General features: G+C 40.9%; 1 protein-coding gene across 1 annotated transcript in view; it reads left to right on the forward strand.

The window, feature by feature from the left end:
- The window catches only part of LOC109058202 (CREB-regulated transcription coactivator 2), a 21,010-nt gene extending 9,063 nt beyond the window's left edge, over positions 1–11,947 (forward strand). Inside the window, exons 5-13 of the mRNA XM_042740307.1 lie at positions 120–191; positions 1,183–1,268; positions 1,349–1,425; positions 1,574–1,623; positions 3,122–3,354; positions 4,864–5,249; positions 7,717–8,133; positions 9,621–9,813; positions 10,043–11,947. Of these exons, the coding sequence (XP_042596241.1) occupies positions 120–191; positions 1,183–1,268; positions 1,349–1,425; positions 1,574–1,623; positions 3,122–3,354; positions 4,864–5,249; positions 7,717–8,133; positions 9,621–9,813; positions 10,043–10,221 (1,693 nt within the window). The 3' untranslated portion in view covers positions 10,222–11,947. The remainder of the gene's footprint in view (positions 1–119; positions 192–1,182; positions 1,269–1,348; positions 1,426–1,573; positions 1,624–3,121; positions 3,355–4,863; positions 5,250–7,716; positions 8,134–9,620; positions 9,814–10,042) is intronic.
- Positions 11,948–18,672: the final 6,725 nt, after the last annotated feature.

Here is an 18,672-nt window from a genome sequence, read left to right on the forward strand (position 1 = left end):
CTGCTCTCCCTGCTCTGAATCTGTCCTCCGCTCCTCTGGTTCTTTGGCAAAGCCGCTCGTCTCTTGAGTTTGCTCTTCTCTTCTTCTGGAAGTAACGGAGGTTTCTCTGTCGCTCATGAGAACTGGAACAGTAACTTTGCGACGGACAAGAGCCAGATATTCCAGCAGCTGCCGAGCACAGCCCTCAACAGGTGACCAGTCCAGACAGAGACTTCTGTTAGCTCATCTTCAGCCGACCGATCTTCTGCTGATGAGTCTTGAACACAATTAGTTATTTTTTGTAGAAAATTTTATTTTGATAGTTTAAATTTTTTAAATGGTTATTTTGAATGTAACATTTTAATGATTTTCTCATTTGTCGTAAGTGCTTTATTTTGTGTGCTATTTATTTTTATTTATTGTAAAATTATTTAATCATACTAATTTTACATTTTTATGGTTTAATACATTTTTAGGTTTGGGTTGGGTTATTTATTTATTTTATAATAGTTTTCTCTTATGTTTAGGTTATTAATCTTTAATTTATTAATCTGACTTATTTTAATGCCTTTTTATTTTCATGTTCTTTTTTTAAATTATAGTGTTTATGATTTAATGAATTTTTATTATGTGTATTTAATTTTTTTTTTTAAATTATATTTTTTTTGTTTGTATTTAAAAAAAAAATTAACATTTTTAATGATTTACCTTATTTGAAGTATTTGCTTTTTGTGTGTTTTTATTAATTTTTTTATGGTCTAATTACTTTTTGTAATAATAGTGTTTTTTTATTATTATTTTTAGTTTTATTTTAATAGTGTTTTATTTTGATGTTTAAGTTATTAATTATAATTTTACATCGCTGATTGATTTTAATACCTTTTATTTTGATTTTTTTAATTTATTTTAATTGTAACATTTTTATGATTTAATTAATTTTTAGCTTTATGATTTATTTTTAGTGACCTTTTTCAATAAATTATTTTCATTTGATTAATTTCATTAATTAATTATTGACGGGGTTCATCAGTTTGGGACAGATGATCCGTCTCTCACTAGATTGACTGATTCTTGTGAAGGGTTCTTGAGCGTCTGATGTGGACGGTCTGTAGGCCGGTCTGGTTCTTCAGTAAATCACACGTCTCTGAGTGTGTCTCGTGTGTTAATGTGTGTGTGTGTGTGTGTGTGTGTGTGTGTGTGCAGGACTAACTCGGACTCGGCGCTGCACACCAGTGTGATGAATCCTCCGGCTGGAGACCCGTTCTCCACAGGACTCCGCCGACCGGACGGTCAGTGACGCTCACGTGTGTGTGACGCTCGTTAGATGTGTGTTTGAGTCTGTACTGACGAGCCTCTGTTCCTCCTGCAGGTTTCTCTTATCCTGCTCCCATCGAGGAGAACAGCCCTGACGACGGACGCCTCCTCAAGCCCTGGGACTCCAGAAAGGTGTGAACGCAGCTCATGTTTTGTGTGTGTATGTGATTAAAGTATCATCACAGAGACAGTGACAGGGTTTAATCAACACACTGAATGATGTCCTGATGAATCTCTGTGTATAGATCAGCACACAGTGTGTTTCTTCTCTTCTCTTCAGCTGCCGCAGCTCTCTTCACGACCGAAGTCCTGTGAGGTGCCTGGAATCACGTGAGTCTGAGCCAATCACACGCTCTTCCTGTGTGTGTGTGTGTGTGTGTGTGTGTGTGTGTGTGTGTGTGTGTGTGTGTGCTGCTATCTGTTACTCAGACTGAACTCACTGCTGATGAAGCCGAATGAACGTGATTGGCTGAAAAAGAAAATTGTGGGAGCATTTAAATAAATGATGTATAGGTATTTATTTTATATAGAATAAAACATAATTAAATATGATTGTTTGCACATATACAATCTATTTTTTTTATTATTATTATAAAATTGTTATATATATAAAATGAATAACAATTTGTGACCCTGGAGCACAAAACCAGTCATAAGTCTCAATTTTTTAAAATTGAGATGTATACATCATTTGAGATCTGAATAAATAATATAAAAAATAAAATGATAAATAATATCTCCATTGATGTATGGTGGTTTGTTAGGAGGACAATATTTGTCTGAGATACAACTATTTGAAAATCTGGAATCTGAGGGAGCAAAAAAATCTAAATATTGAGAAAATCATCGGGGAAAAGTTGTTCAAATTAAGTTCTTAGCAATGCATATTACTAATCAAAAATTAAGTTTTGATATATTTATGGTAGGAAATGGACAAAATTATCTTCATGGAACATGATCTTAATATCCTAATGATTTTTTGTCATAAAAGAGAAATGTATAATTGTGAGCTCATACAATGTATTGTTGTCTATTGCTACAAATATACCTGTGCTACTGATGACTGCTTCTGTGCTGCAGGGACACACTTATAATGTTGTTTACCGTTATGATCAGTATAATGATTTTGGTCAAGTTTATCACTCTACAGTATTGATTTACCGCATGTTTAAGAGATTCAGTGCATCTCTGCTCAGCAGTAATTCACTGTGATAAACACACACACACACACACACACTTGGTTAAAGTAGTTTATTGGCTGGCTGTATTTCTTGACCAAAGGGGTTATTTATTCTGGTTTTCTGCTGCAGTGCTGTCTGTGTGTGTCAATCTTAGTTTCAGAACATATTCATACATTAATTTAATTGCAAGCTGCGTTATTATACGCTACAGCAGTCAGATGTTAATGAAGCACATAACAAATAGAATTCATAACAATCAGTGGTTGTGGAGGAGAACGTGTCTGCGCTGCTCTGAGAGTCTGGGTTGACAGATAATGTGTTTTCTATGTAATGTGTTTGTTGTTGTTGTGTTGAAACTGTGTGGTGATGATGATATTATCTCTGTCTGCTGAAGACGCTGGTTCCTGTTTTAATGTTTTAGTCTCTTTGTGTTTGTCTGCTCATCTGTTAACGATAAATCAATGCAGAATCGATTCGTGGACTGATTCTGAGATCTTCTGAATGCACTCTGAATTCTCTCTGGAAGGGATTCTGAGCCTATATTTTAACAGCAGATGGCGCTCTACTCTAGTTTTTATCCACACACTTTATTTTCCCAGCCCTCGTCTGTGTTCAGTATCTGACCCGTCACTCCTGTTTGTGTTCAGTGTGTTTCCGTCTCCGGACCAGCAGGGCGGCGCTCCTCACGGCCCGATGATGTTGAACACAGGCGGCTCTCTGCCGGATCTGTCCAGCCTGCACTTCCCGTCGCCGCTGCCGACCCCGCTGGACCCGGACGAGCCGGGATACCCGTCTGTGAGCGGCGGCGGCAGCACGGGGAACCTGTCCTGCACCCTCACGCAGCTCGGCATCCACAGCCCCGGCGCCTTCTACTCCACAGGTGCGCAAACACTCCTCCACTCACTCAACTAAAACATTCACGCTCAGGAGTCATGCTTCATATTAGAGATGCACCCTAATTTGCAGATATGCCGATATTTTTCCAAAACAATTTTTATGACCCAAGTATTTTTATTGATTTCAAAACAGTGAATCTAATCACCATTCAGGCAAACCGTTGCTTCGAGAGTGAGCCACACTGCTGACGTGATCTAATCTCATCGGCATAATTTTTCATATCGGGCCGATATTTACAATATGGATTCTGATATTGGTCTGATAATATCGTGCATCCCTACATTATAGTAGAACTGCACGATTCTGGATAACTTGAGACAGTTTAATTTTTTTTATATTAAAATTAGTGGTTGACCGATATTTTGCCGCTTTTATAATATCGGCTTCGACTGATAAGTTTTTCTGTTTGGCCGATGTGTTTGAGGTGGGACTTTTATTTTGACGGCGCTGAAAACTGCAGCACCTGAACACACAGTGCTCACATTCTCCCTCTTGTTCAGTGTCGTCGTTAACAGTTCTGTCTAATAATCAGACAGAATGGTTAAACAAAGCAATAAAATATATACAAAAAAGTATTGTTAAGATCGTTTTTATATTATTAGTAATAGAAAGGCAAGGTGATACTTTCTAAAGGGGATTTGCATTATTTTGATCGAACATAGACATCAATGTTTATATCAGACTTTCATCCCAGTATTTCTGTGATAGTATGAATGACTGTGAAGTTAAAGACTGTTTGTGAAGCTGTTTCTTAACCAAACATGGTAACGGTCTGCTCTCTGTCTGCAAAAACAGATTTGAATGTTCAGTACATTACAGATTCACAGTAACAAACAGGAAAATAACCGAATCCATGACGCAGACTTCCTCAGATAAGAGACAAAGACAAATTCTGCTGTAAAGCAGCTCTAAAAACACATTAGTGTCTTTATTCAGATCAGTTCAGTTCAATAACAGAGTGGATGCCTTAAATTTCATAGTGTATGAAAGTAGTGTTATTCAGGTGTGGAAAAAGTGTTTTTTAGGTTAAGGTTAAGTAATTGTTCGGTTCAGTTCATTCAGTGACTCAAAGACAGCCGCTTGCTTCGTTTCTGAATGAATCAGCTCTTTGAACAAATCTGTAGAATAAATGATTCAGTGACTCTCATTAAGACAGAGAGCACCACCTACTGGTGCTTTCAGTTAAATATTAAGGGTATAATTGTATTTTTTTTTTTTATTTATTTTTTGTTTGTTATATTAAAAAATTGAATACATGTTTACTTATTTATTATTATTATGCGTTGGTTGAGTCAACATGTTTCTTTCTAAAGCTATTTTTTGTATTGTCTTTCCTCATCACACACAACATAATAATGACTTATCTCTAATAATAAATAATGTTTTGGCAGGTGATTTCTGAGCCAGAACTGATGTGCAGTTAGATTGATTAATCAGCACAGCATTAATGAAACATTTAAAACATTTCTTGGTGTTCTGTGTGTTTCTGCAGGTCTGCTGCCGTCTATGCAGGGTACGTCCAGTAACCCCTCCCTCCAGTCGTCGCTTAGCAACCCCAACATCCAGTCATCTCTCAGCGCTCACTCGTTCCACAACTCGCTGAGCTCCGCCTCCCTGCACTCGTCCCTGAGCAACCCCTCCCTCCAGTCTTCGTTAAGCTCCTCCCCCTCGCTGAGGTCATCCCTCAGCAGCCAGTCGCTGCAGTCGTGGCTCAGTAACTCCTCCCTCAGCGGCTCCTCCTCCGCGCTGCAGCCGCAGACGAGCTCATCCCCGCGCAGACGAGCGCAGCTGACCCCCGTGATCCTGCCTGCAGACACACGCAGACTACACCCCAAACAGTTCTCCCCCACCTCCTCCACCCTCAGCTCCATCACACAGGTAAACACATACACACACACATACACACACTCATACACACACACACACACACACTCTCTCTCTCAAACACACACACACACACACACACTCACTCTCACTCATATTCTCTCACACACACGCACACACACACACACACCAGGGCTCCACACACAAAACACACTCACAGACACTCACTCCTATAACACACACACAACTCACAGACCCTCACCCCACACACACTCTTTTACTCACACCACACACACAAACACACACACACCCACACACAACACACACACACACTTACACACACATTTACACCGCACAGCACAACAACACGCACACTCACACACACACACAACACTCTGTCACACACACACACACACACACAGCACACAGCACATCCACACTTGTACACACTCACACACACAGGTTCACTTACACTGGGAACACACACCACACTCACACACCACACACACACTCTCACACTCACACACACACACACACACACACACCACATCACCCACACCACACCCCCACACACACACCACCCACACGCACTTGGGCGGCTCCACGCACCTCCCCCACACACACACACCACTCACACCACACACACACTCACACACACACCCCCGCTTAGTCACCACACACACACACACACCCCCCCCTTTTTTGTCACACTGGTTTCACACACACGCACCACCACACACACACACCACCTCACGTTTCACACACCCCACACACACACACACGCACACACACCCAACACACACCCACGACATGCCCACCACACACCACACCACACTACTGTGAACACCCCACACCACACACACACACCACACACTAGCACCCACACACCCACACACACACCCACACACAACACCCACACCCCACACAAACGTACATTACCCCCCCACACACACACACTTTACAGGCCCACCCCGCGCACACACACACCACACACACAGCACCACACACAGACAACACAGTAGTACACACACACACACCCACACACACACCTACCCCCACCCCACACACACACACACCCCACACATGTACCAACACACACACACACACACATTTACACACCACACACACACACACCCCACCACACAACACACACACTCACACACACCACACACGCACACACCGCATCACACACACACACATTACTGCACGGCACTGCACCCACCCACACACACACACACCCCCCATCACACACAACACACACACCAAGATCCACACCACACACACACAGACAGCCACCCACCACACACACACACACACCCACGCACCCACCCCACCACACACACCCACACAGCCACACTTAACCTGTTCCAACACAACACACACAACCACACGACATACACGCTGTATCACACCCACACGCACCCTTCACACCCACACACACACCTCTCCACACACACACACACACACCCACACTCAGACACACACACACACACCACCACCCCACACAGACCACCACACACTGTCACACACACACCCACACCACCCCCCACCACCCCACACCCCACACTCACACCCCACCACACATAACACCCCCCCACACACAAAACAACACGAAAACCCACATTACATTCAAACACACACACATAACACCCCACACACACACCCACCACCCACTACACACACACGCACACTCTGGCCCACACACCCCCTCTCTCACACACACACACACAATCACAACACAAGATAATGGGCCACACACACCGACACACCACACCACACCTCCCACACACAGACGGCACCACCACACATGGGCACATCTCGGCACACCACACACACACACTTACCACACACCACACAACTAACAGTGGTGTGTACACTCACACACACACACTCGCACACTCACAACACACAACCACACCACCACAGAACCACTCACACACACACAACCACAGAAAACACACACACCACAATCCACACTCAGCACACGGCACCACAGCCCCCACACACACAACCAAAAACACACGCCACACCCCACCATTTACACTCGCACATGCACTGTTTTAGTCCCAGTTTGGAGATCTCACACACACACACACACACACTAATAGCAGTTCAGTAGGAAATCCTCTGAAAGCATCATGTCTCACACCATTGAAGTGAATGTTCAGTTTATCAGAGTATAGTGTTATAAATATTTGATAAATGATTGTTGTATCTGAATGTATTAGTCTTTATAGAGTGATAGTCAATGTAAAAAGAGCAAATTAACACAAAACAGCAGAATAACATAAAGTTAAGGAGGGTGAACTTGATCTTTCAGCTGAACTGTGCTCGTATGTTTAAAACATTACTCCACACATCTATTCAGTGTTTTCCAGTGTATTTCTTAAACTTCTCCAGTAATATCAACGGTGTGAGCTATCTCAGATGCGGCCGGACTTATAACATCAGTGCTTACGTACACACACACTTCATTGTTTGATCAAAATGATCATTCGCTGTGCCTCTGTGTCTGTCTCAGGGCGTGGCTCTGGACACCAGCAGGCGGCAGGGGGATCAGAGGTCATCTCCGTATTCTTTTGGCCAGCAGCAGCAGCAGGTCCAGAAGGGTCCGGGTCTTCACCTGCACAACATGCAGAACCTGCAGAAGACCTTCCAGATGCAGCCGCTGAAGCGTCCGAGCCCCGGTCAGAACCAGAACCCCAGCGCCGTGAGTTACAGGTCTGCAGACGCCTCGCAGCCGGATGCGCAGACGGGACAGACCCGGTCCGAGCAGCAGAACAAGCCGCTCCCTCCTCTACAGCAGATCAGTCCGGCTCTCAGCGGAGACCTGGACCTGTACAGCGTGAGTAATAACGGAGTACCATTCTGTGCTTGTGCTAGCAGTACATATTACATAATAGTGCACTACAGTAATCTAACAGCACTAACAGAACACTGATTAATAAAACTATTACAGCTGTTTACAGCAATTTAAATCAAAGCATGAATAATAGATGAAAAGCTTACAGACATACAAATGTTGCCTTTGTAACTCACTGAAATAAAACGTTTAAGTACTAAAATTACTAAAACAGAACCTGACATTAAAATACATTAAAGCAGAATAGAAGTATACAAAAACAAGAATAAAAATGAGACACAAACATAAAAGTCTTAACTTAAAACAGGAAATTAAAATGAAAACTGATTATCTAAAAATAAAAGCTAATTATAAATATAAATGAATAAATTAAAATGAAAACTGATTATGCACTGGTCCAGATGTGTCTATCTCTATCTCATTTAGGACACAAGATCCTGAAAACAGACGACTCACCTGGGCCTGCAGATACCCCGAACCAGTGTAACACACACACACACCACACCCACACCTTTACACACACACCACACACACACTCTCCCCACCACACTGAACTCACACACACACACACACCACCACGACTCACACACACCTGGGCCTGCACACCACACACACCACACATACACACACCAGCGCAACCACACAGTTAACACACACACACATACACACACACACACACACACACACAACACACACACTCACACACACACACACACACACACACACACACACACACGCTTATATACACACACACACACACACACACACACACACACTGACACCCCACACACACACACACACACAACCACACTCACACACACCACCACTCCCACACACACCACACACACATTCAACACACACACACTCACACACACACTCTTACCACACACACACACACACACACACGCACACTTTCACACACACACACACACACCTCACATACACCTCACTCACACACACACACACACACACGCACACACCTCACATACACCTCACACACACACACCACACACTCGCGCACACACAGCCCTCCCACACACCTGCACCATTCACACACACACACACACAGACTCACACTCACTCACACACACACACACACTCACACACACACACTTCTTACACACACACACACTCTACTCACTCCACAACTCGCACACACACACACACACACACACACACACACACACACACACACGCACACACTCACACACACACACTCGCACACACACACACACTCTCACTAATGACACACACACACACACACTCGCGCACACACACACACTCTCACAAACACTCACACATACACACTCTCACACACACACACTCTCACACACACTCGAGAAGAGCGCACACACACACACACTCACTCACACACACACTCACTCACACACACACAAATATACTCTCACTCACACACACCTCACACTACACACACACACACGCACACACTCACACACACACACACGCACACTACGCTCTCTCACACACTCGCACACACACACACACACACACACTCACACACACACACAGGTGTTAACCGTCTCTGTTCCTGTGGTGTGTAGTTGAGTCTGGACTCTCAGCTGGAGGCTGTGAATCATGAGGGTGGTTCTGCTGCGGTTCTGAAGGCTCAGAGCGGCTCGTATCAGGGTCAGCCGGCGCAGATGGAGCTGCTGGACCCCTCAGAACAACAGATGATCAACCAGAGCCAGAGCTACACAGACGGGCGGCACGCCGTGCCCAACATCATCCTGACCGGTGAGGGACTGAATAACCCAAGTACACAACTGCATGAAATATACCACACTGTGCGAGTAGTTTTGGATACTTTAGTATGAAAATCTTACATATTGTGGCTTTAATGTGATTGGTCAGGAAGTATGAGTTATAGTTGACCCTGTATTTGCATTATTGTCTGACAGAACAGTGTGTGTGTGCTGCTTAGTGTATTATTAGTACAGTGCTCACAGTCTGCTGTGTGTCTCAGGAGATTCTTCAGGACTGTCTAAGGAGATCACGAGCGCGCTGTCGTGTGTCCCGGGCTTCGAGATGGACCCGTTCTCGTCTGACAACCCGCTGGAGGGTCTGGGCATGCTGACCGACGGTGACCTGATGCTGGCTGACCCCGCCGTGGAGGACTCCTTCCGCTCTGACCACCTCAAGTGACTCGAGAACACGCGCTTGAACCCTGAGCTTCTGCCCTTTAATGCTGCGCTTCTCAGACGATCAAAGCCGCACCGTCCACTTCCTGTTACAGATGACCAATCACAGCCACGTGCCTCCACCGATTGCTGCTCAGGCGCTTCAGTCCCAGCATGCACTGCACCGCACCAGGTTAATGCAAACCCACTCGTGCGCTTAAGAGTGTTTCGTTCAGATCTGACGAGTGAAACGCTTCATTTGATCTGTTTGATGTCTCAGCCAATCACGTGAGTTTGGGGCGGGGCTAATGTTCTGATTGACCAGTGACAGCGGCTGTGTTCAGAACAGCATACTCTCATACTGTACTGCATGTGTGGAAGACAACAGGACAGATAGCGTATCCCAAAATGCATTGTGCTTGGCTTTCTCCTGACAATGCAAAATAAATTTAGATTTTTATTTCTGTGCGGTGATGCATACTGTCAATTGTGGAATAATTGACCTACATATTTAATCTAATATATTTGTTTTTAATATATGTTACTATGTAAAAGTAATTAATTCCTTGCTGCTAATTACATCTTCAACAGTGTAATTAAAAAAAAAAAAAAATATATATATATATATATATATATATATATATATATATATATATATATATATATTATATATATATATATATATATAATGGCATAAATTATTCATGAACTGGGGAGAAGGTTACATTAAACACATATATTTTAACAATTAAATGTTAAATTTTTAAGTTTTATATAGAATTGTTCTATAGTCCAAACAGTATTTAATGCAGTTAGATCAGAATGAACTGTACTTAAATTACAGACAAATTAAGAGTAATCTGTTACTTGAATTCTTCAAAGGAAGAGCAATGAAAAGTGCAGTAATTATTTACTTAATTGACTGTTTACGTAATTTATTACTGTGTGAGTATATATACAATCAGTGATGCAACTCATAGAATGACAGCAGAGAACAGTGTCGTTTTACAGATTAGTATGCACTGTATAGTGTGCACTGTGGAGTATGCAGTGAGCTAGTATGCTGTTTTAAACACAGCCGTTATCTTTAGACATGCGTCACATGAGAACAGATGTGTTTTGTCCCAGAATTCAGTCTGTTCATGTTTAGTGATGATCTCTGATCCAGACTAACTAGTCTCCTCTCTGTACTAGTTAAAGCAGCAGCGTGTTTGTCGCCGCATGCGCTGAACCACTGAAACTGTGTCGTAAATAACCAAATGTGTGTGTGTGTGTGTGTGTGAGGTTTGCCTGCACTCTCTTCTGCCTATATTTGCACGATTATTCTCCCGAGCAAGGCCATATTCGGAGGAACATGTATTTTTATTTTATTTTAACTAAATATTGCGTACTATGAGATTTATTTTTAAATAAAGTTGCTATAGATGTTTATGCGCATAAATGTATATTTGTATATGAAACTAATTAATGTGTTGAGAAATGTGTCGATCGTCAGGTGGATTATGAATGTTTTCAGGTGAATCTCTCAAATTTAGTCAACAACAAAACGTCCCCAAAATCAAAGGCATGAAAATATAAATGATCATTTCAGTGAGATGCTGGAAATTATTTTGAGAGAAATCTAGAATCAGTTTTCATTACAATCAGATCTTAGAATCTCATGGGCATTTTATCGATCACATTGTTACATTCATTTTGCCATAAAAATACTCAAGCTTATGGAAGCTGGTTTCCGCCATGGAATAAAAATTTAAAAAAATAAACTGTAATTGCTACTTTTTATCTTACTATTCTTTTTTTGTTTTGTTTTTTTCTTGCGAGAAAAAAGTCAGAATAGTGAGAAACTTAGAATTATGCTATAAACTGAATTTTATAGAGATATAATTCAGATTTGCGAGATATAAACGTAGAATTGCGCTATAAACTTACAATTTTGATCATTTTGATAATCTCATTATTGCGATTAGAAAGTTGGAAGTGCAATATAAAATCAGAATTGTGAGACAAATTGAGTGTTCTGAGATAAAAACAATAAATTTCGATAATCTCAGAATTGCTATAGAAAGTTGGAACTGCGAAATAAAATTAGAATTGCGAGACAAACTGAATTATAAACTCAGAATTGCGAGATATAAATGTAGAATTGCGATATGAACAGAATTGTATGGTATAAAAAGAATTGTGAGATATAAAATCAGAGTTCAGAGATATAAACATAATTTCAATAATATTAGAATTGCGATAGAAAGTTGGAATTAGAATTGTGAAATATAAACGTAGAATTGTGCTATAAACTTACAATTTCAATAATCTCGGAATTCCGATAGAAAGTTGAAATTGCAATTTTAAAATTAGAATTGTGAGATATAAACAGAATTGTGAGATATAAACAGAATTGTGAGATATAAAATCAGAGTTCAGAGATATAAACAGAATTTCAGTAATCTCAGAATTGCGATAGAAAGTTGGAATTAGAATTGTGAAATATAGTTTTCGCCATGGAATAAAAAATTTTAAATGGTAATTGCAACTTCTTATCTCACAATTCAAACTCAGAATTGTGGGATATAAATGTAGAATTGTGCTATAAACTTACAATTTCACAAGATATAAAATCAGAGTTCAGAGATATAAACAGAATTTCAGTAATCTCAGAATTGCGATAGAAAGTTGAAATTGCAATTTTAAAATTATAGTATGGTATAAACAGAATTGTGAGATATAAACTCAGAATTATTATTTTCTATCCTGTGGTGGGAAGGGGCTTCCATAGAAGCTGGTGTTTAACAAAGCAAACATAATTTCCTTTGAGACGAATCTGATTTCTGGCGAGTCTTGCTGTGACGGGTGTCTGGGCTCTGAGTCTGAGCGAGCGACTCGAGGGCTGGACGCTGCCAGTAAACACTGAGTCCGGTCAGTGTGTGCTGATGAACGAGTGTTAGTTCAGTCTCTGATGGACAGAGTACTGAGGTCTCGTCTGTGAGAGATGATGTGTGTGATGTTACAGCAGCTGTGGTGTGTGTGTGCTGCACTGTTGAATCAGCTCAGGTCTGATAGAAACATGATGAGAGGATCACGCTCGAGCTCTTACTGTGTTTATAAATACTCCTAGCTCTCGTCTAGGAATGGAAAGAAACTAAACATGCGCATTCTATTTTAAGATGTACTTTTATGATTGTTGCTCTTAATTTTTGTTACTTTGATAAACAGGGAAACCATGCGTGTTGTAAATAATGTCCTGAAAGCATAGGTGCTTCTGACGGAACATTTTTTAAGACTGTATCCTCAACGTATTTTACAGAAAAATAAAGGATTTAAGTGAATGTGTGCACTGGACTTGGACGTGATTTCTTTATTTTACACACGCATCTGTGAGAGAGAGAGAGTACTGGTCAAAAGTTTGGAAACATTGAGATTTTTAAACACTTTTCTGCTCAACACTGCAGCAGTTATTTAATTTAAAAATAGAGTAAATATTGTGAAATATTATTAGAATCTAAAACAGCTGTTTTCTGTGAATCTCTGTTAAAGTGTAATGTATTTCTGTGATGCGCAGCTGTATTTTTAGCATCATTACTCCAGTATTCAGTGTCACATGATCTTCAGAAATCATTCTAATATACTCAGTTATTGATGCTTAGTTATTAAAAATGTTTCTTCTTATCAATGTTAAAATCAGTATTTTGCATCTTAATATTTTGTGCATACATGTTTTCAGGATTCTCTGAAAATGCAGCTTTGATCGCAGGAATGAATTACATTTGAACAGATGTTCATACAGAAAACAGCTGTTTTAAAGTATTAGAATATTTCACAATATTGTAGATTTGTGATCGATATATGATTTCAATCTTTTACAACGATAGTAATCCGTACCTGACATGCTGAAGAAAGACTGGCGTTTGGACAAATATATAAAAGTGAATTTTAAATCCTTGTCAAGTAATCATAAACAAGTAAACAACTATGATTGACGCGTCTCCAGACGTGTCACGTGACCGCGTCATGCGTCACATCAGAAGCGCGCTCGAACCTCAAACACGACGCGGACAGACTTAAGTTACTGATGAATGAAACGATTAAAATGATCATATTAATCATTCAGACCGATCAGAAGCCGCATCCGCCGTCACGCTTTCCAGTGCGGTTGTTGTAATGCGGCTCCGCGCCGCCAGGCGTCAGTCGACGCGTCGCGTCTGCAGCTGCGCGGAGCCTCTGCTCGCGTTCTGTCCGTGATGGCGGAGCGCAGCGGCGACAGTCGTTCCGCGCAGTCAGACTAGAGCCCTAACGAGCCCCGGTACCGACCGGACCAAACGACAGTATGAGCCGAAGCTTCGGGAGGAGACGAGAGCCGAACTGAGCCGAGCCGCGCTGCTGCTGCTGAGGTGAGTCCCGAACTGAGCCGAGTCCAGCCGAGCCGACGCGACAGATCGCTTTATTAATAATGACAGCTGCACCAGACGCGTGCGATTTAAACATGAGGATTCCTGACGAGATCAGGTGTGTGTTTGTGTGTGTGTGTGTGTAGACCTTCAGGCGGTTCTGAACTGGTTTTGCTTCAGGAATCAACACAGAACCAGAATTACTCTTCGATCATGATTAACAGAACAGACTGGCGTTTCTTCATATAATATTGAACTGCACATAACCCAGAACTATGCCAGATTATTCTTATGACTGAATCGGAACATGACACCAGAATGGCAGTGATATTGAACCTTTTATTTGTGAATTTTCTAAATATTTACAATATATTTAATAGATCTCATTTGTTTTGATTACATTATTGTTGATTGGCATTATATCTGTCAGCTGCTCAATAATAGATATCAGCTGATATCAGTTATTAATAATATCTGTGTCCCTGCAGCACAGAAGCAGTCATCAGTAGCACAGGTATATTTGTAGCAATAGACAACAATACATTGTATGAGTCACAATTATACATTTCTTCTTTTATGACAAAAATCATTAGGATATTAAGTAAAGATCATGTTCCATGAAGGATATTTAGTAAATTTCCTACCGTAAATATATCAAAACTTAATTTTTGATTAGTAATATGCATTGTTAAGAAATTCATTTGAACAACTTTAAAGATGATTTTCTCAATATTTAGATTTTTTTTGCTCCTGCTCAGATTCCAGATTTTCAAATAGTTGTATCTCAGACAAATATTGTCCTCCTAACAAACCACACATCAATGGAGAGATTATTTATGATGTGTAAATGTCAATTTCATCAGATTGACTCTTATGACCGGTCTTGTGCTTCATGGTCACATACATCTTTATATATTAATAGATATGATCAGCTTCAGAAAGCCCATATCAGTCAGTATGAACATATAACTGTGGTAGTACCTAAGATCATTCTGTCCTGACCTCTGACCTCCAGCAGGTCTCAGATCAGTGGAATTAAACAGACATTTAATCAATATAACAGTAGATCTGATCTGGTGTTATACAGTGAATATAATGATGTCTGAAGCTGGGCTTGCTGATTAATTTTATTTTCAATTATGTTCACAGCGATGTCTCATTTTATATATTGTATTCTATTATATAATTAATTTATTTATTTGGACTTAATATTTTGGAAATTAACTCAGGGAAAGTGAATATAAATTATTTAATTTTTAATAATGAAATTGTGTCAAATTTTCCAACTGAAATATTCACTACATACAGTAAATATTCAGTAATGCATGCTCTCTGAACACAGTGCATCAGAAGGACTGCAGCGCATTTTTGTTCACTGCATTTTTTGCGAGTCTGCATTAATTTTTGTTTCTGATTTACTTTCATAACAGTTTGAGTTCTATTTAAAGCTCAAAGGCACTGAACGAGAAGAGTGTGTGGTGTGTTAGTGTTTGAGTGTGTGTGTGTGTGTGTGTGTGTGTGTGTGTGTGTGTGAGAGCCCTCTGTAGCTCCTGCGGTCTGATGCACACCGCTGCAGATGAACTGAGGTGGACGAGGGAAGCTCTTGTGTTGTGCAGCGGAGGCGTTTGAGGAAGTGAGTGTTGAAAGTGCTTAGAAAGAGCTAAAAGCAGCACGGACAGGAAACGCATCAGCTCAAAGATGAGCTGAAAACAGGAAGTGAATTTTCTAATGAAAACACCTGAGGTCGTGTTTGTCGCCACCGAAACATGCAGCTCGACCCCGACTCATCCGGTTCCTATTCATCTGACCCGTACGGTTCATCCAGGGTGAGTGCGGGGGGGCTTGCGGCCGCCGCAGGCTGTGTGTGCAATATATATATACTCTACACACTACACACTATACTGTACACACTACACACTACACATACTGTACACACTGTCCCCCTACACAAACCCTACACACTATACTGTACACACTACTCAGACTATACATGCTATACTTACAATTACAGCAGCAATTATTATATGCTGCAATCAAACTTATAGCTGAATGTGGTAGTTCTGTATGTTTAGTTTAAGTTTAATAATGCTTAATAATAAAGTTAAAGAATAATAATGCGGCATTTGATCAGCCACCTATAAACTGCAGTCCAAAAGTATGAGAATGATGAGTGCATTATTTGAATGCTTGGCCAAAGAGGTGGGTGTTTTTACATACTAGTATTTTCAACGAGAGAGTGTGTCTGAACCCACGAACATTATCAGGAAGGCCTATTCCAGAGTTTGGGAGCCACATGCGAAAAAGACTCTACCGAGCCTTTAGTGGAACTTTGCTACCTAGGTACTATCAAAACTCCAAGCGGTTTGTGACCTTAGGGAGCTCGTGATGGTTTGGTAGCGTGGTAGACACAGACTAGTTATCGGGTACGCAGGAGCGAACATATAAGGGCCTTATAAGTAAGACTCATAATATTTTGACCTGATACGGGAACTTAATAGGTACAGCCAGTTGCAGAGACGTGTAGTATTGGGGCGTATATATGATCACATCTGTTTCTTTGACCTGGTAAGGGACTCTAGCCGCTCGCATTTGGGAATCACCTGTAGCTTGTTTATTGAGTGATGCAGTGACAAGCACCTAGCAGTGCATTACAATAACCAGTCTAGAGGTCATGAACTGGTCCCTCAGTGGAATTAAACAGCTGATTAATTTTATTTTCAATTATGTTCACAGCGATGTCTCATTTTATATATTGTATTCTATTATATAATTAATTTATTTATTTGGACTTAATATTTTGGAAATTAACTCATAATAATGAAATTGTGTCAAATTTTCCAACTGAAATATTCACTACATACAGTAAATATTCAGTAATGCATGCTCTGAAAACACAGTGTATCAGAATGACTGCAGCACATTTTTTAACTGCATTTTTTGCAAGTGTGCATTTTTTTGTTTCAGATTTACTTTCATAACAGTTGAGTTCTATTTAAAGCTCAAAGGCACTGAACGAGAAGAGTGTGTGTGTGTGTGTGTGAGAGTGTTTGAGTGTGTGTGTGTGTGTGTGAGATCCCTCTGTAGCTCCTGCGTCTGATGCACACCGCTGCAGATGAACTGAGGTGGACGAGGGAAGCTCTTGTGTTGTGCAGCGGAGGCGTTTGAGGAAGTGAGTGTTGAAAGTGCTTAGAAAGAGCTAAAAGCAGCACGGACAGGAAACGCATCAGCTCAAAGATGAGCTGAAACAGGAAGTGGAATTTTCTAATGAAAACACCTGAGGTCGTGTTTGTCGCCACCGAAACATGCAGCTCGACCCGACTCATCCGGTCCTATTCATCTGACCCGTACGGTTCATCCAGGGTGAGTGCGGGGGGGCTGCGGCCGCAGGCTGTGTGTGCAATATATATATACTCTACACACTACACACTATACTGTACACACTACACACTATACTGTACACACTACAAACCCTACATGCACTATACTCTACACACTACACACTATACTCTACACACTACACACTATACTGTACACACTACACACTATACTCTACACACTATACTATTATAATTTAAAAATTTACTGTACACACTACTCAGACTATACATGCTATACTTACAATTACAGCAGCAATTATTATATGCTGCAATCAAACTTATAGCTGAATGTGGTAGTTCTGTATGTTAGTTTAACCCAAGCTAAAGAATAATAATGTGCATTTGATCAGATATAACTGCAGTCCAAAATTATGAGATGCATTATTTGAATGCTTGGCGAAAGAGGTGTGTTTTTAATCTAGATTTAAACAGAGAGAGTGTTGTCTGAACCCCGAACATTATCAGGAAGGCTATTCCAGAGTTTGGGAGCCAAATGCAAAAAGCTCTATCTCCTTTAGTGGACTTTGCTATCCTAGGTACTAACAAAAGTCCAGAGTTTTGTGACCTTAGGGAGCGTGATGGGTTGTAGCGTGTTAGAAGACTAGTTAGGTACGCAGGAGCTGAACCATTAAGGGCCTTATAAGTAAGTAATAATATTTTGTAACTGATACGGAACTTAATAGGTAGCCAGTGCAGAGACTGTAGTATTGGGGTAAT

The sequence above is a fragment of the Cyprinus carpio genome, chromosome B16 (genome assembly GCF_018340385.1).
Source record: "Cyprinus carpio isolate SPL01 chromosome B16, ASM1834038v1, whole genome shotgun sequence".
NCBI classification, from domain to species: Eukaryota; Metazoa; Chordata; class Actinopteri; order Cypriniformes; family Cyprinidae; genus Cyprinus; species Cyprinus carpio.